The sequence below is a fragment of the Grampus griseus genome (genome assembly GCF_964374135.1).
Source record: "Grampus griseus genome assembly, chromosome: 3".
NCBI lineage: Eukaryota > Metazoa > Chordata > Mammalia > Artiodactyla > Delphinidae > Grampus > Grampus griseus.
Genome location: NC_139019.1, coordinates 164,331,706 through 164,358,416, shown reverse-complemented (window position 1 = coordinate 164,358,416; position 26,711 = coordinate 164,331,706). Strand labels below are relative to the sequence as shown.

General features: G+C 54.1%; 2 protein-coding genes across 5 annotated transcripts; both read left to right on the top strand.

Moving 5' to 3' along the window:
- Window positions 1-9,491: 9,491 nt before the first annotated feature.
- GIPC1 (GIPC PDZ domain containing family member 1) lies at window positions 9,492-20,657 on the top strand. 4 transcript variants are annotated; one of them, XM_082652616.1, is made up of 10 exons: window positions 9,509-9,567; window positions 10,080-10,134; window positions 11,722-11,776; window positions 13,487-13,574; window positions 16,792-17,112; window positions 18,012-18,197; window positions 18,294-18,474; window positions 19,223-19,335; window positions 19,652-19,733; window positions 19,872-20,657. In XM_082652616.1, the coding sequence occupies exons 5-10, from the start codon at window positions 16,825-16,827 to the stop codon at window positions 20,021-20,023; spliced, it is 1,002 nt and encodes a 333-aa protein (XP_082508742.1). In that variant the 5' UTR covers window positions 9,509-9,567; window positions 10,080-10,134; window positions 11,722-11,776; window positions 13,487-13,574; window positions 16,792-16,824; the 3' UTR covers window positions 20,024-20,657. The 4 variants fall into 4 exon arrangements, with proteins under 4 accessions (XP_082508744.1, XP_082508745.1, XP_082508742.1 ...); XM_082652618.1 differs by lacking the exon at window positions 10,080-10,134 and having other exon boundaries at window positions 9,492-9,567; XM_082652617.1 differs by lacking the exon at window positions 13,487-13,574.
- A 2,291-nt stretch (window positions 20,658-22,948) lies between these two features.
- PTGER1 (prostaglandin E receptor 1) lies at window positions 22,949-26,179 on the top strand. The gene is made up of 3 exons (XM_082652375.1): window positions 22,949-23,077; window positions 24,271-25,250; window positions 25,852-26,179. The coding sequence occupies exons 2-3, from the start codon at window positions 24,291-24,293 to the stop codon at window positions 26,116-26,118; spliced, it is 1,227 nt and encodes a 408-aa protein (XP_082508501.1). The 5' UTR covers window positions 22,949-23,077; window positions 24,271-24,290; the 3' UTR covers window positions 26,119-26,179.
- The last annotated feature ends 532 nt before the right edge of the window (window positions 26,180-26,711 follow it).

Genomic DNA, 26,711 nt, shown 5'->3' with positions numbered 1-26,711 from the left:
GATTGTATAACTTCAAGTCCCTGAGCTATATCATCAGTCTCTTGAAATTTCAACGCACCAACCTTCCATTTCCAAATAGCACAAAGCAAACAATAAGCATCTATTTTCTATTAAAATCTAGTCCTTAAAAGTACAGAAATTCACGCTCCCTCCCACGGACCTGAGAATGCTTTCACAGCCTGCTGATTCCATGCTTGGTGGCAGAGGGGGACGTGGTGGTGTCTGATTTCTTCTGAGTTCTCAAACTCTATGATTATTCAGTAAGACAACTTCCCTCTTCGTCATGAAGAGAGGAGCGATAGCCTTGGGAACACTCCAGAAGGTCCTCCTTCTGAGCAACCTGAGTTTCCTTGAGGTCACCAACCATGCCCTAATAATCTTAGCATCACTGGCACCCAGGGCTGCCCTTGGCCCAGAACTGACACTCTGAGTGTTTGTTGAATGAGTAATCGGGTGACAAAGTGGACCTGCAACACTTGCCATATCACGGCTCGTGTCACGGAGTGTGCAGAGGAACACACCCAGCCCTGAGGTCTGCTGGTGGGTACCCCCAGCAAGGGGTCCCCCATACCCTACTGCTTCCAGTTCCCACCTGGAAGAAGTGGATATTCTGTCTGGCTCCAGGAAAGCCCCTATTTCCTAGGATCCTGTTTCCACTTCAGGATTCATGTATTAGTCATTGGGCACAGTTCCTGAAGGCCAGCTCAACACTAGGCCCCAGGGGACCCAGTGAGAGGCAAACAAAGCCATCGGGGAGGCGGGGAGAGGGGGGTGGCGCGGGGGGAACTCGTGGAGCTCACAGTCTTCCAGGAAACACAGACCTCTGTTTTAGTTTCCTGCGGCTGCTGTAACAAAGTACAACAAACTGGGTGGCCTGAAACAACAGGAATTTATTCTCTTGCAGTTCAGGCAGCCGGGAGGCCAAAACTAAGATTTCAACAGGGTTGGTTCCTTCTGGAGGCTCCGAAGGAGAAACTGTTCCATGCACCTCTCCTGGCTTCTCGTGGTTGCCAACAATCCTTGGCGTTCCTTGGATTGTGGCTAATCACTCCAATCCCTGCCTCTGTCTTCACGAGGCCATCTCCCCTTCCTGTGTCTGTGTCCTCTTTTCTGTCTCTTATAAGGACACGTTGGATTCAGGGCCCATTTAAATCCAGGATGACCTCACCTTGAGATCCTTAATTTAATTACTTCTGCAAGACCCTCATGCCAAATAAGGTCACATTCACAGGTTCAGGCACACGGGCATATATCTTCTGGGGGTCCACCATTCAGCCTGTGATAGCAGGCAAAGTAAGTACTTCCCACGACCGGAGAGCTTGGAGAGAGGATGCATGGTGGGCCCCGGGCGCACAGGCCAAGGGATAGGAGCTTGTCAGGGTGCAGAGATGGGCCATTGGAGCTGCGGCCCTGTGGATGAGGCTCCTAGACAGACCAGGGGCGTGGACCAAGCAAGGTTGAGCTCAGAAGCATGAGGCCCTTGAGGCCTGGTGTGGGTGAAACAGAGAGAGCAGGAGAGAGTAAAGTGGAGCGTGCCCAGGAATGAGACAGGCCCAGAGTCAGGGCCCTTCTGAGACTGGCCCCCATGCTTGAGGCAGAGGAGAAGCCAGTTGAAAGACCTTGAGTCAGGAGGGACACGGCATGATTTGCTTTTGCCTGGAAGTTGGAGCGGACGTCTGGCTGGTTTGTCTCAACAGGGGCTCAACTTTCCTTGGGAAGATTATGCTGGGCATCAGTGTGGCCAGGCCTGACTCCAGATGAAATAGTTCATCAAAGTATTTTAAAGGCACATGGCTTTTTTGTGGGGGTCATCAGCAGAGGAAGGGTGAGAACTGACCTAGGTGCTCACAGGTGCCTTCTGGGTGCTGTAGGGCTTGGGGGGAGGGGGAATAGACCTGGGGATGATCCAGGGTGGAGCTGGGAGATCAGGGAGAAATTGGCTGTGGGAGGTGATGGGGCTGGACCAGGTGGTGACCAAGGAGGTGGTAGGAAATGACTGGAGATGTATTTTGAAAGGAGATCTACCCATTGGCCCTCCAGAGAGCAGCACTATTGTTGGGTTTTATGGTGACTTCCTGAAATCCAGCACCCAAAGGCAGCTGCTGGCACTGGGGCTGAGACTTGGGGCCACAGGACCTAGCCCAGTCAAGCCTACCTCCTCTGCTTCCCCTCAAGGCCCATCCCGCTGAGTCAGTCCAGTCCTGCCAAGCTAATAGGGGGAGTCAAACCACAGGCCACAAAGAGCCAGGCTCAAACTCTGAGATCACTCTGGCCGAGGCAACGTCTCTCAGCAATGTCCTTCCTGGGTCTAACCTGTCCCGCACATCTCGGGAGCAGGCCTCACATGCAACCTACACCTCCAGAGGGATGTCATAAGTGCTGGGGGAGGAGATAAAGCATCACACCCATGAGCTGCTGTACAACTTTGAACCCAGTGGCTCCCCTTCTTTGAGCCTCAGTCACCTCCTCTGTAAAATGGGGGAGATATCCAGTGCAATTACTCCTGAAAGGCAGCCAGCACATGGCCTGGCACACAGTAAGGGATAATAAATGTATCTATTTCTATCATGTTTCTGTTATGAAGACTGTGTTATTCACCACAACAGTTTAATAATAGCAGCTGGTGTTCACTGAGCAATTACTATCTGCCCAGCACCATTTTGAGGCATTTGACACAGAATAGTTCATTTATCCTAGTATAATCATAATGACTTTAGGAAGGGGGTCCTGTTATGATCACCATTTTACAGAAGAGGCAACTGGGTATACAGGGGGAAGGGGCTCACCCTGGGTCCCACAGCTGGTGAGCAGTGCAGGTTATGGAGAAATATGACTGTATCCTACCCCACAACGTGAGATGAACTAGAGGTGGAAAAAAGACAAAGGATAAGAAAAACCATAGAATGGGTTAAAAAAAAAACTGTGATTTAAGGGTACAAAGGGCCTCCGTAATGAAATGTCGCAGGCACAAACCACAAAATGTATATGTTCTATTACAGTGAAATTTAAAATTTCTTTCCAGTGGGACTTCCCTGGTGGTGCAGCGGCTAAGACTCCCCACTCCCAAAGCAGGAGGCCTGGGTTCGATCCCTGGTCAGGGAACTAGATCCCACATGCTGCAGCTAAAAGATCCCTCATGCCACTACTGAAGATCCCGCATGCCGCAACGAAGATCCCAGATGCGGCGGCAACAAAAATCCCACGTGCCGCAACTAAGACTCAGCACAGCCAAATAAATAAATGAATATTTTTTTAAAAATTTCTTTCCAACGAAGGATAACATGGACAAAGTGAATCGGCACATGACACAGTGGTAGACCACATCTGCAATGTCTAACACTGTATCCACCTCACATGGTTGTTAGGAGAGCTAAACTGTTTAATAAATATAAAGTTCTTAGATCAGTGCCTGGCACATAGGAAGCTCTGCCTAAACATTATCTATCATTATTGAAACTGACAAGGGTTCAATAATCCAGTGCTATCTAATAGAACTATGCAAGCCCATATGTGACTTTACATTTTCTAGTAGCCACATTAACATAGTAAAAAGAAACAGGTAAAAATAATTTTAATAATACTTTTTATTTAGCCCAGTATACCCAAATTATTGTCATCTTGACATGTAATCAGTATAGAAACTAATTAACGAGATGCGTTATTTTACATCCTCTTTTCATTCTACTAAGTCTTAGAAATCCAGAATGTATTTTATGCTTACAGCACATCTCAATTGGTATTAACCATATTTCAAGTGCTCAATAACCACATGTGGAGAGCGGAGTGTCACATTAGACAGATCATATTGGACAATGCAGATCTAGACTCTGTGAGGAACACGTGCAAACCAACAAGAAAAAGATAGCAACCCAAAGTGCAAAATGGGCAAAGAGTATGAACAGGCAATTTACAGAAGAGGAGAACCTGAAGGCCATCATGCAAATAAGATACTCAAAGCGATTAGAAATCCGAGAAATGTAAAATAAAGCAATGGTGATGTCACTTGACAGTGAGTCAGAGTGGCGAGAATTAGAAGTTGGGTAATGCCAACGGCTGTTGGAGATGTGGGGACATGGGACCCTCCTGCAAAGCCAGTGGATGTGATGGGGCTACCTAGTGCGGAAGGCCACATAGCAAAACCGAGTGTGCCCAGAGACCCAGTATCTCTGCATCCAGTACTCTCCCCTAGGGAGATTCTCACCAGGTCCCTAAGGGGGCGTGTCCAAGGCTGTTCATTGTGCTGTGGGGAGGTGGAGGCTGCCTGGTTTCCATCCTTGGGGGACAGAGGAGTAAGATGTGAGGGACGCACCCCCTGAGACACCTAGCAGAAGTTAGAAGAAAAGAGATTCAAGAGATTAGCAATACAGATGGATCTTCAAAGCAGAATGCAAAACAAACAAACAAGCAGTACAGTACTGAGTGGGTGAAAAAAGTAAAAAACCAAATATGATAGAACACCCATATAAAGCAATGCACATTTTCAAGGAAAGACACAAGCAAGGGTGCCTATTAAACCTACTGGAGGGTTGCCGCTGGGGATGGGAGGGGAATAGGGGTATTTTTTTCAGGTATTTATCTTAAAAATTTCAAAGCTATAGAAAACTTACAAGAATAGTAAAATGAGAGACTTCCCTGGTGGTCCAGTGGGTAAGACTCTGAGCTCCCAATGCAGGGGGCCAGGGTTCGATCCCTGGTCAGGGAACTAGATCCCCACATGCACGCCACAACTAAGAAGTCCTCACGTGGCAACTAAAGATTCCCACAGGCTGCAGTGAAGATCCCACATGCTGCAACGAAGACCAGGTGCAACCAAAATAAATTAATTAATTTTAAAAAAAAGAATAGTAAAATGAATACCCATATACCACTCTCCTGGATTCAGTGACAGTTGTTACTATTTTGCCATATTTGCTTTCTCTATCTCCCTATATGTTAATAGGAATGTATACCATCTTATAATATTGTATATAAAATGTTGTATATATATATAATTTTTTTCTGAAACATGTTGACAGTTGCAGGCATCATGAATTTAACACTAAATAATTCAGCGAGTATGTCCTAAGAATAAGAACATTCTCTTGTCTAACCACAGTACAACACTCACACTCAGGAAGTTTAACATGGATATGGTATTATCTATTGGGTTTGCCCAAAATTTCGTTCGGTTTTTTCCATAAGATGGCTCTAGTAGCACTTAGTTGTCTTTAACTTCATTCAAAACAATTTTTTCAGATTGTATTGTGACAGCTGTCATATCAGCGTGCATTAAAAAAAAAAACATCAAAATTGGTGAATTTTTGTGTAGTAGCCATTTTAATCTCGAAGATGGAAGGAAAGAAAGCAACATTTTCGGCATATTACGCTTCGTTATTTCAAGAAAGGTAAAAACGCAACTGAAACGCAAAAAAAAAAGATGTGTGCTGTGTATGGAGAAGATGCTGTGACTGATCGAATGTGTCAAAAGTGGTTTGTGAAGTTTTGTGCAAGAGATTTCTCGCTGGATGTTGCTCCACGGTTGGGTAGACCAGTTGAAGTTGACAGAGGTCAAATCGAGGCATTAATTGAGAGCAATCAACGTTATACCAGATAGCAGGCATACTCAAAATACTCAAATCAAGCATTGAAAATCATTTGCACCACCTTGATATCTGGGTTCCATGTAAGTTAAGCGAAAAAAACCTTCTTTTTTTTTTTTTTTTTTTTGGTACACGGGCCTCTCACTGTTGTGGCCTCTCCCGTTGCGGAGCACAGGCTCCGGACGTGCCCGCTCAGCGGCCATGGCTCACGGGCCCAGCCGCTCCGCGGCATGTGGGATCTTCCCGAACCGGGGCACGAACCCGTGTCCCCTGCGTCGGCAGGCGGACTCTCAACCACTGCACCACCAGGGAAGCCTGAAAAAAACCTTCTTGACCTTATATCTGCATGTGATTCTCTACTGAAAAGTAACAAAAACATTCCATTTTTTAAACAAATTGTGATGGGCAATGAAAAGTGGATACTGTACATTAATGTGGAACAGAAGAGATCCTGGGGCAAGCAAAGTGACCCACCACCAACCACACCAAAGGCCGGTCTTCATCCAAAGAAGGTGATGTTGTGTATATGGTGGGATTGGAAAGGAGTCCTCTATTATGAGCTCATTCCAGACAACCAAATGATTAATTCCAACAAGTACCGCTCCCAAGTAGACCAACTGAAAGCAGCACTCGACAAAAAGCGTCTGGAATTAGTCAACAGAAAACACATAATCTTCCATCAGAATAATGCAAGACTGCATGTCTCTTTGATGACCAGGCAAAAACTGTTACAGCCTGGCTGGGAAGTTCTGATTCATCTGCCGTATTCACCAGACATTGCACCTTCGGATTTCCATTTATTTTGGTCTTTACAAAATTCTCTTAATGAGAAAATTTCCATTCCCTTGAAGACTGTAAAAGGCACCTGTAACAGTTCTTGGCTCAAAAAGATAAAGTTTTGGGAAGATGGAATTATGAAGTTGCCTGAAAAATGGCAGAAGGTAGTGGAACAAAACTGTGAATACACTGTTCAATAAAGTTCTTGGTGAAAATGAAAAATGTGTCTTTATTTTTAACTTAAAAGCCGAAGGAACTTTTTAGCCAACCCCATAATGTCCAGTTAACATTCAAATATCCTAGGTTATCCCTAGAATATGCTTCATTGCTGTTTTACCGTTTTTTTGAAATTTTTATCAAGGACCCAATCAAGGATCAAACATTGATTTTGGTTGTCTTCTCTCTCTCTCACTTTTTTTAAAAATACTTATTTATTTGGCTGCATTGGGTCTTAGTTGCGGCACGTGGGATCTTCGGTGCAGCATGAAGGATCTTTCACTGCAGCACACAGGCTTCTCTCTCTAGTTGTGGCACACGGGCTCTAGAGCACATGGGCTCAGTAGTCGTGGCGCTCAGGCTTAGGTGTCCCACAGCATGCGGGATCTTAATTCCCCGATCAGGGATCGAACCCACATCCCCTGCATTGGAAGGCAGATTCTTAACCACTGGACCACCAGGGAAGTCCCTGTCTTCTCTCTTTTGTCTCCTTCAATCTAGAACTGTTTCCCAGTCATTCATTTGTTTAATTAATGGATTGATTTTGCCTTTCTGACATAGATCTGTTTGAAGAGTCCAGACCATTTTGTTTTTGTTTGTGTTTTTGTTTTATAAAGAATGTCCCTCCATCAGGATGTGTCTGGGTTTTTCCTAGTTATTAGATTCAGGTTAAACACTTTGGGCAGGACCAAGTTCTTTGAAAGTGATGTTGTGCCCTTCTCAGTAACACATCACAGCAGGGAACACAGTGAGGACAGCCTGTTCCAGCAGTGGTGAAGTTTTTTGATCACTTGGTTGAGGTGGTGACTGCCAGCTTTCTCCGCTGTGCCTTTTCCAAGGTACCTTTTCGCCATTGAAATTAACAAGTAATCTGTGGGCTGGTTCTTTGAGACTGAATATCCACTTCCCCATTGACAAAGCACTGCCTGAATCAATCATTCATCTGGTGGCTGCACAATGGTGCTTTTCTAACTCAAACTTGCCTTCTGTATGTATTAGCTGGCATTGCAGAACTCTCTCCCTCCATCCCCCAAAAGGGACAGAGGTAGCACTAAAATCTGAGCTCCTCACCAGCTGAGGCTTCCAGCCTCTTGAGCTATAAAAATCAAGTAGGAAGGAGACGTCCGGTGTTGCTCTGTGCCCTTGGGCAACCCCTCCCCCCTCCCTGGGCACGTCCTCATCAGTCAACAGGTGGATTCAGGTGGATTCTGCTCAGAACTCTGCTGTCCCCATGTCCCACATACTGTCCTCTCCAGGTGTGTAGGAGGCAGCTCAGACGCCAGGCACAAGCAGGGCAGTGGACACAGTCCCACAGAGGGCACTGGCCTAGCCAGAGGCAACCGATCACTCAGTGGGGGTGGCAGAGGTCAGCAGAACAGGAAGAGAAAGACAATAGCTGTGCCTGTTGCCACAGCAGTTTCAGTATTTGCCAGCTGGGTGGGGCCGGCCGGGCAGCCCTCAGCAACTAAGCCCAGGGCCCACTCTCCCCTCTCACTTTGTCCCTCTGCAAGCCCTAGCGAGGCCTGGAAAACGCAGCAGCTCACCCAGGGAACTGCAAAGACCCAATCGTTCATTGAGGTTTGAACAGTTAGAGGTCTCCAAGAACTACAATTCCCAGAACACACAGCGAACTCCTGGTCCGGCCCCAGCTGTCTGAGTGGCTGGCTTGTTCCTAGAACAAGGCAATCTCACCTGTCCTAGGAACTGAGCCTCCCCGCCTGGGCAAGGTGCGTTTGGGTCTTTGTTTCTTGGACCTGCTCCTGCCGGAGAAATCCCGGTTTCAAGCCAAACCTGGAGATGGTGAGATTACCTAGTTCTTTCATTCACACATGTGTACTGAGACCCTGCTCTGTGCCAGTCTCGGAAGTGGGACGGGAGCAGGGAGGTTGCGGGGAGCGGGAACAGAGATGTAATAGACAGGCTCATGAAAGTCAGCTCCCTGAGGGCAGAGGCTTGGGTTGGCTGGGCACCCTTTGTAATCTAGCACTTAGTATGTGCTCAATAAATATTCGTTGGTCAGCCAGCAAGCGAACAGGCTATCTTGCCCTTGTTTTCCGTTCCATTGCACCCGAAAGGTGCTTTGCTAGCTGCTTTGCTAGTTCCTACGATATTGTACTCTCCTAAAGTGTGCTGTATCGCTCTGTCCGACCTCCAAGCCTTTAAACGCCCTGTTCCCTTTACCAGGAACACATTCAGTCAGCTTATTCGTCGATGTGTCTGTAGAGATAGGACAGAGCCTGGCACGGAGCAGGGGCACATTAAATATTTGATGAGCGAATGAATGAATGAATGCCCTTGTCCATTGTCCATCCAGGACGCAGGGACACTCGGGACCCTCCCTATTCATCTCAGTCCCCCGCCCGCCCAGAATGAATGCATCTTTTTACCGCCCCGAGGACGGCCGGGCTGGGGCATGTGCAGGCCAGGCAGAAGACTGGATTGGGGGCTGCCCTTGGCCCCCTCCAGGGTCTCCTAAAGGGTCCGTTTTTCTGGACTTTGGGAGTTTGCATCCCCTCCCCGAAACTCAAACTCGGTCAGCTGACTCCCACGACCAGCCTCCCGCCCTCTTACCACCCAGGGCACCCCACACGGACACCCAGCCAACAGCACGTGGTCAAGGGGCTCCAGCTTCCCATTGGCCGCTGGCCTCCTTCCTTCCCCGAGATTGGCCCGGCCCCAGCCGCAGCTCCCCCCTCCGCAGCCTTGCGGTGGTACAGCCCGCCGCGGCTTAGGAGGGGCGGGAAGGTCCAACGCCCCGCGGCGCGGGGGAGGTGTCACGAAGAGCAGGGATCCCTCTGGAATGTTTCCTTCGGGTCCCCCGGGGCGGGGCGGCGCGGCTTGGAGCGGATTGGCCGCGAGCGCCGGGCGGCCGCTCCTGATTGACCGGACGCGGGCCCTGGCCCCGCCCCCCGGTCGTGGCTGAGGGAGAGGCCCCGGCCTGAGTTTGCGGAGGGCCGAACCCGGCGCTCACAGGGCGGTAGCGGCGGCGCCGCAGGTGAGTGTCACGCGCGGGCGGGGCGCATCGCGGCCGCTTGGGGGATCCCGGCGCGGACCCGCGGGATCGCGGACCCGCGGGGATCCGGCCGATTCTGCGGTATGGGGCCGGCCCCATGGACGCGGCTGGAAGTCTAGGCTGAGCGGGGGGATGCCCGAGGCCCCTTCCCAGAGGGCCGCCTGCCTTCCCGCTGGGGGCAGGGGTAAACGCCTCCCGCCACCGGGATGGGGTCTCCAGCCGCACCTCAGCCCCCTGCACCTCTGGACAGTTCCCATCCCGGCGGGGACAGGCTCAGGATCGGTATTTCTGAGCCCTGCCCGGGCAACTCCCCGAAGCTGGCCCAGTCCCAATGCTCCAGGGCCTACGGGGACCTTGGGAGGACCGAGGTTCCGAAGATAATAATGAAAAAATCACCCCGGCTAGCATTTATTGAACACTTCCGTGTCAGGTATTTACCACATATTTATCATTGATTCTCAATACCTCATGGAAGATGCTGTTACTTCTTTCAGAGCTGAAGCAGCAGACCCAGAGAGGTGGAGTGACTTGCCCAAGGTCCCACAGCGAGTAAGTGGCAGATCTGGGACTCAAACCCATGCCTTAGAGTCCAGAACTGGAGTCTCCACCACTATACGAGATGCCCGGTGGCTCCAAAGCTCAGGTGTTTCTGACCAGCTCCTTCCATTCCACTCCCTCCAGCCAGACACGCCATCTGGGGCACACCTGCCGGTCTTTGCTTTCACCAGCTGCTCAAACAGGAAGCTGTCCCCATGGCCCTTGTGCTCTGAGCTGGAAAGGCAAGGCCAGAATACCTAGGTCCTGAGAAGAGAGTGACATCTGCGGGAGAGATAGGCAGGGGTCCAGGTTCTGTGCCTCTTGGGCCCCCCTGGTAAGCCTGGGCCCAGGACGGTAGGCGTTCTCCCTGGAAACACCCAGGAGCCGGTTTTTCAAGACTGATTCAGAGGCCCTCCTGCCCTCCTCTCTCAAGCAATACCCTGCTGAAAGAGGAGCCTGGGCGTGGTATCCCCCCGCCAGCTTTTGTGAGCTCCCAGGAACCCCCTTCCCCACTTTTTGCTCCCCTCACTGCAACTCTGTATGGCTGTGAGTTTGTTGAGTTTCAGGCCCTTCCCAGGGAAGAGAGGGTGGGGATGCTGGGATTGTAGCCAACCTGCTCGATGCCCGGGGCTGAAACTCCTTTTCTCCGTACCTGCGTTCAGGTTTGAGGGGAGATTGGGAATGTGGTGGGGAGGTGGCAGTTAGCAGGTCTACAGTGGGCATGTTCTGAGGATAGGGGAACTCAGAGAGTGGTCAGAATGAGGGCATAAGACACATTCATTCATTCTACACATATTTATTAAGCACCAACTATGTGTCAGGTACTGTTCTTGGCACAGAGGATACAATAGTGAACACAACAAAAATCCCTGCTCTTGGGAAGCTGCCATTCTAATGGGAGGGAAACAGGCAACAAACACGTTAACAAGTAAATAAAGAAAATACTTGCAGAGGGTGAGAAATGTTATGAATAGAATATGAAGGAGTGGCATGGTAGAATCTGTGGGCAAAGGGGGAATCTCAGAGGAGGTAACTTTGGAGCCGAGATCTGAATGACAGAAAGAAGTAAAGATCAGGCAGGGGGCACAGCCAAGGCAAAGGCTCTGAGGATGGACCAATCTTGGCATGGTGTGCCTGGGGCAGGAGAGGACCCAAAGCGGTGATTCTGCAGGGGTCTGGGGGTTTCCTCCATCAGGTGGGAAACCGTTGTAAGATTTGAGGCTGGGGAGTGACGCTATCTGGTTTATGTTTTAAAATAGAGACATGAAGTTAAATAACAACCTAAGACTGGAAGACAAGAGTTCTGCCAGGGCAACATGTAATTAAGTTCATGGGCCTGAGTAGTTTGGACCACAGGGCCGGTTCCAACAGGCTGGGGCAAGCTGGGGAGGCTTCCTGGATGAGGTGGCCTGGAGTAGGCCTTGGCAGGCAGAGAGGACCGGGATGTTCCTGGGCAGGGCAAGGGAAGAAGCAATAATGACAATAATAATAACAACTTCCTTAGATTGATGTCAGGCAAAGTGATAATTGAGTTACTTGCATAATCTCTTTGGATTCCCATAAGCACTCTGAGAGACAGGAATTCTGCCTGTTTTTCAGATGAGGAAACTGAGGCCCCATCAAGTGAAGTGACTTCCCCACAGCCACACAGCTGGTAAGTAACAGGGGTGGGAGTTGAACCCACACTACTGTGCTTCTTCTGGCCTGGAAAGCAAATTCATTAATCACCCACTTTCCTCACCACCATTATTACCCTCTCCCGGGTGAGGACACGAAGCCAGCATGAACCAGGGCATCAAGTGTAGGCAGAGTAAGGATGTTGGGAATTGGTGATCAGGATGTAGGGACCCTGGGGAAAGGAGGGAGTTTGAATCTTGGCAACTGACTGAAAGATGATACAGATGGAAATAGTAGTAATTGTCACCAGCATTTATGGAACTCCTATTGTGTGCCAGGAACTGTTCCAAGCACATGTATGATTTCCTTGGAACTCAGAGAGGTTAAGACAGTTGCCCAAGGTCACACAGCTAGTAAGTGGTGAATCCAGGTTTCAGATTTATGTTCTTAGCATTCTGCTAAGAGGTATGGGGGGTGGTTGGAGGGGAACCAGAGGAGGTGCTGATGTGGGGGAGTTTTTTTGGGTGTTTTTGATTTTGTTTTGGTAGCATCATTGAGTGTAGTAAAATAACTTGACAGAGCAGTACTGGTTTATTCATTCAGAATTATTTTATTTCTAGTATCTAGAACATATAGCTTGCATTGCAGTTAAAAACAGATTCAGAGGCTTCCCTGGTGGCGCAGTGGTTGAGAGTCTGCCTGCCGATGCAGGGGTCACGGGTTCGTGCCCCGGTCCGGGAAGATCCCACATGCTGTGGAGCGGCTGGGCCCGTGAGCCATGGCCACTGAGCCTGCGCGTCCGGAGCCTGTGCTCCGCAACGGGAGAGGCCACAACAGTGAGAGGCCCGTGTACCGCCAAAAAAAAAAAAACAAACAAAAAAAAACAGATTTAGTCCCTGATCGGAGAACTAAGATTCCACAAGCCATGCAGCGTGGCAAAAAAAAAACAAAAAACCAATAAAAAACGCAGTTTTTAAAAATGGGTAAAGACTTAAACAGGCAGTTCACAGAAGGGCAAATCCAAATGGCTAATAAATGTATTAAAAGTCATTTAGCATCGTTGATTAGGAGGGGAGTGAAAAACAAAATGACAATATCTTCGTTGCTAAATGAAGCACTTATTCTGTCCAGAATTATGCTGGGAAGCAAGGGATGAGGGACTACAGAGTTAGGACTCGTACTTTTGCCAGGGAGACAAGACCCTACTGAGGGCAGATGCTACAGCCTGTGCTTCTGTGGCTCCCCAGAGCTGCAGAGAAGCTGGGCACAGAGACTGGTGGGCTGGTGAATATTAGGATCATTCGTTCATCCATTCCACAAATATTTATTAAGCAGCTGCTATATGCCAAGCACTGTTTTCTGCACTAAGAAGAGAGGAATGAATAAGACAGGCAGAGTTCCCTGCCCTTTCAGAAAAGAGACAATGAACAAGCTAAATGAATGAAATATGTTTTCCACCTGAAAGAGGTGAGAGAGTGAGTTGTGTGGATACCAGAGGGCACAGCCAGTGCAAAGGCCCTGAGGCTGAACTTCGCCTAGTGTGTTGAAGGAACAGGGAGGAGACCCATGTGGCTGGAGGGAATGAGCTGGGGGAAAGTGGGAGGAGATGAGGGCATGCAGGTAATGTGGGCAGATCATTTGGGGCCTGTGGGCCAAGGGGAGGACATTGACTTTTACTCCAGGTGAGGTAGGAGCCCAGGGAGGGGTTGGAGGAGAGGACAGATGTGATACGAGTTATGTTTTACAGTATCACTCTGGCTGCTGGATTGACAAGAGACTGTTGGGGGCAAGGGTGGAAGTTGGGAGACACAGAGAAGGCAACTGCACTGATCTAGGTGAGTGCTGATGGGGCTGGATCAGTGATATTAGAGGAGGTGTTGGAGAACAGATGAATGAATGAATGAATGAATGAGGAGAGGAGGTGTTGGAGAACAGATGAATGAATGAATGAATGAATGAGGATGGTGCAGCCCTGGGGCTCATCTGAATCCAGGACGGCCCCCTGGAAGAGGAGCAGAAAGTCCCCTTTACACAGAAAAAGATAATTTGGCATAATTTGATCCTCATCACAACCAGGCGGATGGAACGTCCCCATTTGCAGACCAGGCATCTGAGGCCCAGAGAGATTGAGTCACTTATGGGACAGCGTCACAGTGACGAACTTGGGCTTGGGAATCAGACCTGAGGGTGCAGCCAGCTTCTGTGACTTTGGACGTGTGTCTTAAAAATTAAATCTGGACTCTTTCCCAGCCTGCAAGCCTCCCCCCCCACCCCGCCCCGAGTCACCTCTTTTACCTGCCGTCTTCGTGTTCTCCCATTGCTCACTTCACTCCGATCAACCACACTGGTCTCCAGCTGATCTGTGAGTCTGCTCAGAACCCCCCCTGACTGCCACCTCATTCAGACCAAAAGCCCAAGTTCTCCCTCTGGCCTACAGGGCCCTGCACAGTCTGCCTGTTACTTCTCTGCCCTCACCTTTTCCTGTTGTCCCCCTTACTCTGATCCAACCACATATGCCTCCTTGCTGTTCCTCAAACATGCCAAGCACATCCCCACCTCAGGGCCTTTGCACTGGCTCTTCTCTCTGCCCGAATGTTCTTGCCTCATATCCTCCTATGGATATTTCTTCCTGTCTTTCAAGTCTCAGATTCATCCTCATCTTCTCAGGGAGGCCCTCCCTGACCTTGTCTGTAGAACTTGTCTTGTTTTATTGTCTTCATAGCATTCTTAGAAATTATATTAGATATTTACATGTTTGCTTGCTCACTGTATATCTTCTCCTCTGGACTATGCTTCCGCACAGCATGGACAGAGCCCCAGCTAGCTAGCCTTCTGCAGCACCTTAGGCATGAATTAGAAAAATGCCACGCTTCCTCCCATCAGACACATCACCAGACCAGGGTCTGGTGCTTTTGCACAGTGAACAACCAGTGTAACTGCTCATGGTGGCCCTAGTCATGGACCTTGTTGCTTGTCTTTTTTTTTTTTTCTTTCTTTTTTTTAATAATAGAAGTTTTTAAAATATTGCCAGCATACATTTTGTGCAGTGGTTCAATAATAAGCTTGAGTTATTCAGAGATTTTTTCTCACCTTCATAGGTACATTTGGTAGCACACTTTTATGAAATTATTAATTACAGCTTTGAATTATAGTTTTTTTAATTAATTGATTAATTAATTTATTTTTGGCTGTGTTGGGTCTTCGTTGCTGCATGTGGGCTTTCTCTAGTTGTGGCGAGCAGGGCCTACTCTTCGTTACAGTGTGCAGGCTTCTCATTGTGGGCTCCAGTAGTTATAGCTCATGGGCTCTAGAGCACAGGCTCAGTAGTTGTGGCACACGGGCTTAGCTGTTCCGCGGGATGTGGGATCTTCCCAGCCCAGGGCTCGAATCCATGTCCCCTGCATTGGCAGGCAGATTCTTAACCAATGTGCCACCAGGGAAGTCTGAATTATAATTAATTAAAGATTTTTTCTTTTTTTTTTGGCTGTGCCATGCAGCTTGCAGGATCTTAGTTCCCCAACCAGGGATTAAACCCAGGCCCGGCAGTGAAAGGGCTGAGTCCTAACCACTGGACTGCCAGGGAATTCCCTAATTAAAGCTTTTTAAAATATATACACACACGTGTATGTATCTCCTTAAACACATACACATATTATATATATACACATACGTATGTATGTGTATTTGTAAACTCTCAGGATTTATCCATATAGGGTTGTTTTCTTCATCCATCAACCATTCATCAGAGGCTCCTTATTTACTCCGGGTAAGGAAATGTGGAACCTTGCTTGTCTTATTGAAGGCAATATCCATACTGGTGCATGGGATATAGTAAGTGCCCAAAACATTTGTTAGAAGGGAGGGAGGGAGAAAGAGAGAAAGAAAGAGAGTAGAGGGAGAGGAAAGAGAAAAGTGTGTCAGTCAGGGCAGGTTTTGCTGCAATAACAAACATCTCCAAAATCTTAGTGGCCAAACTCAACAAAGGTTTATTTTTTTTTTTGTTCCTGCTACATGTCCATTGCAGCTCAGCGGGGGGTTCCATTCATTGTCATCACTCAGAGCCTGGCCTGATGAGGCCACCACCACCTCAAATGAGGCTGGTCACCCTACCAGGAGAAAGGGACTTCTGGAGGCTCTTGCTCCAGTAATTAAATGCTTCAGCCTAGAAATGTCATGTGTCACTTCCTCTCACAACTCACTGGCCAGTACTGGTCACATGCCTGTCCAGTCACGAGGAGGCCAGTAAGTGCCATCTGCCTACATGCTTTGAAGGGGGGAGTCAGAAATTTTCAGCACACAGCATTAATGACTGTGACCAGTAGAACAAAAAAGAGAAAATGTAGGCTGTGAGTTTCCATTTTTGCATCTGTTAAATGGGCATAATCACATATTACGGTATATCACATAATCACATCGTGGGGGTGATAATATGGTCCCCATGATGTGGTGTGAGGGTTAAGATACAAAGCAGTTAGCATGGGGTTATGATAGATATTAGCTGATATTATTACTTCTGTGCAAGTGCTGGGACCGGATTTTTTTTTTTTTTTTTTTTTGCGGTACGCGGGCTTCTCACTGTTGTGGCCTCTCCCGTTGCGGAGCACAGGCTCCGGACGCGCAGACTCAGCGGCCATGGCTCACGGGCCCAGCCGCTCCGTGGCATGTGGGATCTTCCCGGACCGGGGCACGAACCCGTGTCCCCTGCATCGGCAGGCGGACTCTCAACCACTGCGCCACCAGGGAAGCCCCCGGATTTTTTTTTTTTTTTAAGTGAAACAAGTAAAGTGTTTATTAGGAGGAAAAAGAGTACGTGTAAATAGGTACACACGGGCGGACTCAGAGAGAGTCGTGCCTTCGTGGTAGTTTGAATCGCTTATATGGGGCGTTTCTTCTGGGTTTCCTTTGGCCAATCATCTTGCTTTGCCTGGCTCTGAGCTGGGACCGGATTTCGAACTGAGGCCAGTCTGTTCTCTAAATATTTCATTGGACCTGTAGGGGCGAGGCGGCCTGAGGCCACTGCCCAGGCCCTGAGCCCCTTTTCCTGTCCTGCAGATCTCCTGGGCGTGCCCTCTCTTCTCGCTGCTCATGCCGCTGGGACTGGGGCGGCGGAAAAAGGCGCCGCCTCTGGTGGAAAATGAGGAGGCAGAGCCAGGCCGTGGTGGGCTGGGTGTGGGGGAGCCGGGGCCCCTGGGCGGAGGTGGGGCAGGGGCCCCCCAAATGGGCTTGCCCCCCCCTCCCCCTGCCCTGCGGCCCCGCCTTGTGTTCCACACCCAGCTGGCCCATGGCAGCCCCACTGGCCGCATCGAGGGCTTCACCAACGTCAAGGAGCTGTACGGCAAGATTGCTGAGGCCTTCCGGCTGCCAGCCGCTGAGGTACCCACTAGGGAGCCGGGCACCAGGGTCCCTGATGGTGAGCTAGAGAGAAGCCTGAGCGGGCATCCTGTTTGTGAGCTGTGGCTCAGGTGGCGAAGCTGCAGATACTGAGGCCTTACCCCAGTGAATTATGGGGAACTGGAGGCCAGGGCTGGATGCTGAATTTCATCAGGCATTGGGAGGCCTGTACCCCATTGGTTTGTGGCGAACTGGAGGCCACAGGCGGAGGCGGCATTCCCATCAGGCTTTGAGAGGCCTGTGCCGCAGGGGATTGTGGGGGCAGTTGGCCACAGCTGGATGCTGAGTTCCTATCAGGCATTAGGAGACCTGCAGCCCAATGTATTGTGGGGAACTGGAGATCAGGACTGGATGCTGAATCCCCATCAGGCACTGGGAGGCCTCTGCCCCGGTGGATTGTGAGAATGGATGGCCAGGGCTGGATGCTACATTCCCATCATACATTGAGAGGTTTGCAGCCCAGCGGATTGTGGGGACTGGAGGTCAGGTGCCACATTCACTTCTCCATGATTCACTGGGAGGTCCCACCCCAAGGACGTTGGGTGCCAAAGGAAGGGAAGCAAGGAAGGTGACAGTGGGACTGAGCAGGAAGTAGATGCAGGGGTCTCAGTAGGCAGGATGGGTATCTGTGCCCCTTCATTCATTCCACAAGCATTTTCTGAGCACCCACTGTGTGCCAGGCTCTGTACCCCGGAAACAGCAGGGAGTTTTTGCTAGGACAGAAAGCCAGCCCTAGTGGGGCCCTGCCCTGGCTCTGGGGTGGTCAGACACTGTGATGGGGACCCCCAGGCCTTTCCCAACTCTCCTCGCTTCCCCCTCAGGTGGCGATTAGCAAAGGGCACAGGAAGGAGGCGAGGGTTGAATATCTCCCACCCCTGTAGGTGATGTTCTGCACCCTCAACACCCACAAAGTGGACATGGACAAGCTCCTGGGGGGCCAGATCGGGCTGGAGGACTTCATCTTCGCCCACGTCAAGGGGCAGCGCAAGGAAGTGGAGGTGTTCAAGTCGGAGGAAGCGCTGGGGCTCACCATCACAGACAACGGGGCTGGCTATGCCTTCATCAAGGTGCCTGGGGGTGGGGCGCCCAGAGTCCTGAGGGTAAGGCCTACCCATGGGACCCAACGGCAGAGCCACAGGGGCTGACAGCTCCTTTCCCCACAGCGCATTAAGGAGGGCAGCGTGATTGACCACATCCAGCTCATCAGCGTGGGTGACATGATCGAGGCCATCAACGGACAGAGCCTGCTGGGCTGCCGGCACTACGAGGTGGCCCGGCTGCTCAAGGAGCTGCCCCGAGGCCGCACCTTCACGCTGAAGCTCACAGAGCCCCGAAAGGCCTTTGGTGAGGAGCTGCCTCCTGCAGCCTGGATGGTCCCCTTCACTTGGGCCCTGGTTGCAGTGCCAAGGGCCACCAGCAGGTGGTGCTCAAGCCCAGCGGGTCACAGTGGAAAGGAGGTGGGGGCAGCTCCACCCTGCCCTGGGGAGGGGCTGCTGGCTCTCCGCCCAGCCTGGGAGGAGGATGGAGGCGAGGAGGAAGCTGCCCACACACCCAGCTTCCAGGAGCCATTAGCCCAGCCAAGCGCCCCCAACCCTGGCCAGTTCCCCACCCCGCAAGAAGCCAGGCTTGGCTGCCCAGTGCCAGCGCCCCCACTCTTTTGTCTGGCTTCATTAACTCTCAGGAATGGGCCCAAGGCCCCTGGGGTGGTGGTGGGGGACTCTGACACACTTCCCCAGGCAGATAGGGCTGGTCTGTGGCCCAGCAGCTATACCCCCTTGGCCTTGGGGAAAGCAGCTGGGGACCCAGGACCCACCCCGTTCCTGTCCCTCAGGCCCTGGGAAGAGAAGTGGCCCCCTCCAGTCTCCCCTCCAGCCTTTTCCATTCCTAGCCCCTGGCTGCACCTCCTATACCTGTCCCAAGCCTGAGTCAGGAGTCATGCCCTCCTGGGGTCACCTCAGCCTCCAATTCCCCCAAAGCCTACAGAAGCTTGGAGAAGGTGGAGGATTGTCTGAGGCCGGGATGCCTGGGTTCCTGCCCAGAACATGCTGGAATTGGGCTTCTCCAGCCCTCACCCCTTCCCTGTCTCCCACAGACATGATCAGTGTGCGTTCAGGGGGTGGCCGCCCAGGCTCCGGTCCCCAGCTGGGCACTGGCCGAGGGACCCTCCGGCTCCGATCCCGGGGTCCTGCCACAGTAGAGGATCTGGTGAGTTGTTCCAGCTGGGCCCCAGCCCCCCTTCCCTGTGAAATTCATAGGCGGCCGCATCACCTCTTAGTTGAGGGGCTCTGGGCACTGGATGCAAACCCACCTCCCAGCTCTGGGACCTTTCTTGGGCAAGTGGACCTCAGTTTCCTAATCTGTAAAATGGGGATAGTGATACTGACACTTTCACGGTTGTCACGAGGATGAACTGTGTGTTTCTATACCGAAAGTGGTAAAAATTGTACAAGGCACTTAGTAAGTACAATTACAATTATATTCACATTATTATGATGTTGTTGTCCCTCTTCCCGCCCCCCAGCCGTCAGCCTTTGAGGAGAAGGCCATTGAGAAGGTGGATGACCTGCTGGAGAGTTACATGGGCATCAGGGACACAGAGCTGGGTGAGTGGGCGGCGCCTGGGTCTGGGGATGGGTGGAGTTTAGGGGAAGGAGCTTCTAGGTCCTGTGGGGCTGGGTCCACCCTGAGCACCTCTGTCATCTGTGCCTCCATTCTGCTGCCCCCCCCCCCGCCCCCCGCAGCGGCCACCATGGTAGAGCTTGGAAAGGACAAAAGGAACCCAGACGAGCTGGCTGAGGCCCTGGATGAACGGCTTGGTGACTTCGCCTTCCCGGATGAGTTTGTCTTTGACGTCTGGGGAGCCATTGGGGATGCCAAGGTTGGCCGCTACTAGGCCTCCCGCTGGACCTTGAGATGACTTGGGCCAGGCCTGGTGGGAGCCTCTGTGGTGGAGACACCATGGGCTGGACCCCAGCGTCCAGCTCGGGCCCAGCTCAGTAGCCCGAAGATGATGCGGAGCGGAAGTGGGGCCCGACCTCTGCCCACCTCCAATCGGTACCACCCCCTCAACAGTTCCCAGCCTGGCTGGGGTCCCCAGCCCCCCACCCCACCCCCGCCCTGTTCCCCACCTACCTCAGCCGGGTCAGGCGCGGGGAGGGACCAGCCAGATTGGGCGGCCACCCCCGCCCCCAGTACTTTCCGCCTCAGCTGCCAAACTGGTCCCTCTATCTCCCTGGGGCCTTGGGTTCTGTTTGGGGGGTCGTGACCTCCCTAGTTTCCTGACGCAGGGCATGCAGAAGGGGGGTGTCCCCCTCAGCAAACGCAATAATACCCTCCCCCTGCGCCACCTCCGTCCCCCCAGAGGAGCCCCCACTATGGAGTCTGTTACCTCTGCATTTGAAACATGAGTCTGCTGTGAAGCCCCCAGACGCCCTCCCTCTCCTGCCCCCCTGTGTCTCCCTCCGCTCAGCCCCGGACAGAAGGGGCAGGAGGGATGATGGTGGTGGGCTTTCATATCTGAATTTGCCGTCTGGAAGATAAAGAATCTGCTGTTGGACCTGCGTGGCGGCTTCGGGATGGGAGAGGGGGGTGGGCCGGGGCTGGGAAAGAATGCAGCAGCTGAAATCCATCCTCTTTGGGCTCCGAATTGAATTAGGAGCTGGCCCCAGCCGCCCGCCCCCTCCCACCCGTTCCGCCTGAGGAAGCTCTTGGCCGCAAGCCACCAGGCTTCCAGGCAAGGCTGGAGCTTCTCGGCTTGCTGAGGGTGCAAATCTTGCTTCCTCTCGAACAAGGCTCTTGCCACCCCTGGCCTGATGGGAACGGTGGGCGGGAGGCTGTGGGTCCTTGCCTGCTCCAACCCAGGGCCCTGGAGAGCCCCAGGGCCTTGGAGAGCCCCAGGGCCAGGAGGCATGGACAAAGAAAGATGGGGTGGGCTGAAGATGGAGTCTCAGGCCTGCCCCGCTGTGTGTTGATGGAGAGGAACCCCACCCCGAGGCTGGGGGGGGGAGTCACGATGCACCCCGACCTCAGCTGACTCTGGACATGGGGGGTCCGCCAGCGCCCGTGGAGCGCCATACTTTGTACCGGATGTGCTTGTTTTGACAACCCGCTTCATCCTTAAGGATTAAGGCAGGGATCAGGGAAGGGCGGGGGTGGGGTGGGGGGTGGCGTCCTGGCCAGACCTGGAGGGAAGGGCAAGGATTGAAGTGGAGGGAAGCAGGCCAGAGGTCCCCACAGGAATGTTTGGGGGCAAGTTGAGAGGGGAGGTCTAAGCCCGCCCGCTCCCCATTTCCAATATGCAGGCAATGGGCCGTGGGAGGGGGCAGTGGGGAGGACCACCTGGATGGGGGCTGGGACGGGTTACTCTGGGCATCAATGGGCACCTGTGGGCACTTCGTGTGTCTGTGCTAATATACAGTTCTGGTTGTGAAGGGGTGAGGCTGTGTGAGTCTGGGTGTTGAGGAGGTAGGACTGTGTCTCTCAGAGTGTTGGTGGTTTGTGACTGTTGAGGGAATGGGGCGTGATGACTGTCTTCGCGTTCCAGGGTGTTTGTGGATGTCACTGGCAGGGCTTCTGTGTGGAGTGTGGCCGTGCGATAGCATGTGTGCCTCTGGGTGTTGCTGTTGCTAGGGTCGGGGGGTGACCAGCCAGATCTCGGGGTGTCCAGGGGGTGCCACTCCTTGTGTCTTGGGTGTATGTGGTGTGTACCTGTGGGGCCTGTCTTGGACTGTTAGGGGGCGTCTCTGGGTGATGTTGGGGTGTGGCTGGGGGCTGTGTCAGTGGTAACAGTTGTGTGCACCGCTCAAGGTGCTGAGTGAGACTACATTTGCCAGCACTAAGGGGTGTGATGGTCTCTCTCACAGGGGGCTCTATTTCAGGGTGTTATCGTCAGTAACTGTGGGCCCATCTCTGGTGCTAGAGGTGAGACTGTCTCAGTGTGACGATGGCTGACCCCAAGGCACGTGGCTGCTGCTGAGCTGGGAACAGGCCATGACGGTGGGGGGTCTCAGGGCGTTAAGGGATATGATTGTGTATCTTCAGGTGTGTGGCCGTGTGTGTGCCCCTCAGGGATGCGATCCTTCTTCTCAGGGCAGGAGGTGAGGATGCAGCTGAGTGCCCACAGGTGTGGCTGTCTGTGGCTTGGGACGTGTGTGTGCTCATCACATCCTAAAGCAGGATCTAGGAGACAGTCCACTGGTCACCGATCTTCCCGGTTCCCCTGCCCCCCTTCAGCCTCCTCCCTCTTCCCTCCCAGAGTTTGACTCGCTGCCCTTGCCTAGGCTTTAAGCCCCTGTGTAAATAATGGGCGGATCTCCTGGTCAGGCTGGGCATGACCCAAGCTGGTCCACCCAGGGCACTGCCCACCGCCACCCACCCAACATGCATGAAGGTTCTGGCAGGGCAAGGGGGTGCTGCTGTCCCCACGCAGGGCTAGCCCTCCAACCTTGCGGCCCCGGTGGGGGTAGTAGCACCACTAAGCCGCCCCGGCCTGCCCTGGGCGACACTCAGGTTTTCCACTGTTTAGATTTTATCCGCTTTATTAATGAGGTAGGCGAGAGGCCCACGCCTGGGAGGGAATGGGGCTGCTCCCGCCCCACCAGTGGGAGCGGGTCACGGGGGCCAGGCCAACTTCCCAGAGCCCCCCTTACTCAGGGGAGCTGGGGCCTGGAGCGGCCCATGACCATTGCCAGGAGTACAAAAAGGGGGTGTCTGTCACCCCAGGCCCCCTGAAGGCGTGCGCTGGGTGGAACGGCCCCTGGAGGCTGGAGCGGGCAGCGGGAGGAGGCTGGGAGCGAGGAGCCGCCCGGGGAGGGAGGGAGGGAGGGAGGGAGCGGCCTGTCGGAGAGCTCGGGCGCAGCAGGCTAGGGCGCAGCAGGGCAGCCGGTGCAGCGGGGCAGCAGGGACCAAGCGGCAGGCGATGGGGACCCTGCGTCCCAGGCAGCTCCGGGTAAGAAGGCTGGGGCACGAGGATCTCCAGTGGGGGAGGAAGGCATGAAAGGATGGGGCCATGGCTCCCCCAGCCTGTCCTTCCTGTGTTCCTTGACTCAGCCCATCTCTCTGTCCCTGTTGATCTTACTGTCTGTCCAGCCTCCCTTCCCATATGACCTAGCAGGCAGTTCTGACCTCTCAGCCCTCACCAGGGGCTATCAAGGAGTAGGTGGTGACGGGTTAGCCTTGAGGCCTCTGGGGCAGGGACATGAAGCTGGCAGGAGCGGAACTGTGGGCATCCAGGGTAAGGCAGCAGTGGGCAGAGGTAGGGCTTGGATGAGAGACAGAGATGGGAGTGTGGGAGACAAGGATGGGGCTCTGGGGACAGGGACGGGGCTGTGTGGACAGAGATGTGGCCAAGGGGACAGGGATGGGTTTATGGGAACAGGGATGTGGCCCTGGGGAAAGAGACAGTGTGGCGGGGAGAGATGTGCCCAAGGTGGCAGAGGTGGGGTTGTGAGCATCTAGGATGGGACTGGAGTAAAGGTGACATAGTGATGGTCAAAGATGGGGCAGTGGGGTCAGATGGTGCCCTGGGATTAGAAATGGGTCAGTGGGGGGCTTCCCTGGTGGCGCAGTGGTTGGGAGTCCGCCTGCCGATGCAGGGGACACGGGTTCGTGCCCCCGTCCAGGAGGATCCCGTGTGCCGCGGAGCGGCTAGGCCCGTGAGCCATGGCCTCTGGGCCTGCGTGTCCGGAGCCTGTGCTCCGCAACGGGAGAGGCCATAACAGTGAGAGACCCGCGTACCGCAAAAAAAAAAAAAAAGAAAGAAAGAAAGAAAGAAATTGGTCAGTGGGTATCAGATGGGGCCGGGGGCCAGGAATTGGCTGTCAAAATGGGAGGTGGGTGTCAGAAGTGGGTGGGTAAAGCCCAGAGGTGGGGTCAGAGACAGGTGAGGCTGAAGCCAGGTGACCCTGGTGGACGGGGCAATGAGGGAAGACTGAAGCCTGGAGCAAGAGATGGGCTGGTAAGAGGAAGAGGACAAATGGATCAGGAATGGGGCAGCCAGAGTCATTTGGAGTTGCCATGGACAGAGGGTCCATAGAAGAACTCCATGGAGGGTGAGATGGGTCCTGATGATCTGAGATGGGACCACCAGCTGGTCCCAGGCCAATGGTGGAACCTCACCTTCCCCTCCTCTCCTCTCCCCAGCCCCACCCCCGGCACCAGACATGAGCCCTTACGGGCCCCTCAACCTGAGCCTGGCGGGTGAGGCGACCACGTGTACAGCACCTGGGGCCTCCAACGCCTCCGCCGGACCGCTGTCGGACCTGGCGGGCGCGTCGCCCGCGCTGCCCATCTTCTCCATGACGCTGGGCGCCGTGTCCAACGTGCTGGCGCTGGCACTGCTGGCGCAGGTCGCGGGCCGTCTGCGGCGCCGCCGCTCGGCAGCCACCTTCCTGCTGTTCGTCGCCAGCCTGCTGGCCACCGACCTGGTGGGCCACGTGATCCCGGGTGCGCTGGTGCTGCACCTGTACGCGGCGGGGCGCTCGCCGGCCGGCGGCGCCTGCCACTTCCTGGGCGGATGCATGGTCTTTTTCGGCCTGTGCCCGCTGTTGCTGGGCTGCGGCATGGCCGTGGAGCGCTGCGTGGGCGTCACGCGGCCGCTGCTGCACGCAGCCGGCGTCTCGCTGGCCCGAGCGCGGTTGGCTTTGGCCGCGCTGGCCGCTCTGGCCTTGGCCGTGGCGCTGCTGCCATTGGCGCGCGTGGGCCGCTACGAGCTGCAGTACCCGGGTACGTGGTGCTTCATCGGTCTGGGCCCGGCGGGAGGCTGGCGCCAGTCGTTGCTCGCCGGCCTTTTCGCCGGCCTCGGCTTGGCCTCGCTGCTCGCCGCGCTCGTGTGCAACACACTCAGCGGCCTTGCCCTGCTGCGCGCCCGCTGGTGCCGCCGCTCTCGACGGCACTTCCCGGCTGGAGGCCCCGACAGCCGCCGTCACTGGGGAGGGCACGGACCCCGCCCGGCCTCCGCCTCGTCCGCCTCGTCCGCCTCGTCCGTCGCTTCGGCCTCCGCCGCCCCCGGCGGCTCCCTGGGCCGCGGCTCAGCGCGGCGAGCCCGTGCCCACGATGTGGAGATGGTGGGCCAGCTCGTAGGCATCATGGTGGTGTCGTGCATCTGCTGGAGCCCCCTGCTGGTGAGGGGCGCACATGCCCCTCCAACCCTGCTCCTTCCCACGCTCTCCGTGACCTCTCCCACCCTTTTCCATCCTGGGATACCTGGGTCCTCTCTCCCTGACCCAGCCAGGGCACTGCCCCCTCGAGGCCCCACCTGCCAGAGTCCACCCTTTGCCCTCTTCCTCTGACGTCCCACTCCTCCTCCCAGTCCCCGTATCTTACTCCTTCCTGGGGTCTTTGTAGTTCACCCGACCCAGGCAAGGTTCTCCTCCAACCCCACCCACCTAAGTGCTTCCATTCCCTAGCTTCCTTCCACCATCACCACCCCTTTTCTCTTCTCCCCTTCAATCCCCTGTCCTTTGGGATACCTGGGACTTCTTTCCTGCCCAAGCACACACCCACTGAAGGCCTTTGCTTCTGCCACGCTCTCTAAGGCCCCCACTTCTTCTCCCCTCTCTCCACAGCTCCTTCCCAATTAGATTCCCATTTACCCTCCCCGTGACGTTCCGTCCATCCTCACAGCCTCCTTACCTTCAGACACTCTCCCATCCATCTCAGCCCTACCCTTCGCCGGTGCCCTTTTGTTACACCACCCACCGCTCACACTGTCTTCTCCCACAGGTGTTGGTGGTGCTGGCCATCGCGGGCTGGGGCTCCAGCTCCCTGCAGCAGCCACTGTTTTTGGCCGTGCGCCTCGCCTCGTGGAACCAGATTCTGGACCCCTGGGTGTACATCTTGCTGCGCCGGGCTGTGCTTCGCCAACTGCTGTGCCTCCTGCCTTCAAGGGCAGGTGCCAAGGGCAGCCCCAGGGGGCTGGGCCTAATGAGGAGCGCTTGGGAGGGCAACTCGCTGCGCAGCTCCCGGCACAGTGGCCTCAGTCACTTCTAGGCGCGCCCGGCGGCTAAGCCAGACCACCCGGGGCCGGCCTCTGGTCCGCAGCTCGGAGACTTCGGGGAATAAACGCTTTTTGCGGACAAGCCCGGGGCGGTGCGTCCCGTCGGGGCTGCAGCACCCTCGCGGCCGCGCCGGAGCGGCAGAGGTGCTGTGTACGCCTCCGGGGTGTGCAGTTCCGGGACTAGCCACGCGGGGGCGTAGAGACGCAGAGCCGGAGTCGCAAGAGCACGCGCACAACGCCATGGCCGCAGTCTTGGGGCGGAGGCTCGGCTGGGAGCAGAGTGGGAGGGTTGGGGGCCGCTTTTCGCCCCTGCTGCCGTCATGAGTGGCTCCCGCAACCATTCGCTCATTGTGGCCCTGAGCTCCCCCACACAACCCCAAGTCCCTACCCCCCAAACTACGCCCCATCACTGGCCTCTAACCCCGGAAGTTCCTCAACACAGCTCCGAGCCCCCCTCCCATGGCGGCCTGCCCATGCTCCCCACCACAATAACAGCCCCGAGTCTCCACCATCCCTTGGCCCCTTCAAACGATCCCCCACCACAATCCAGGGCCTCTCCCCATCACTCCCTACGCCACCGGCCATC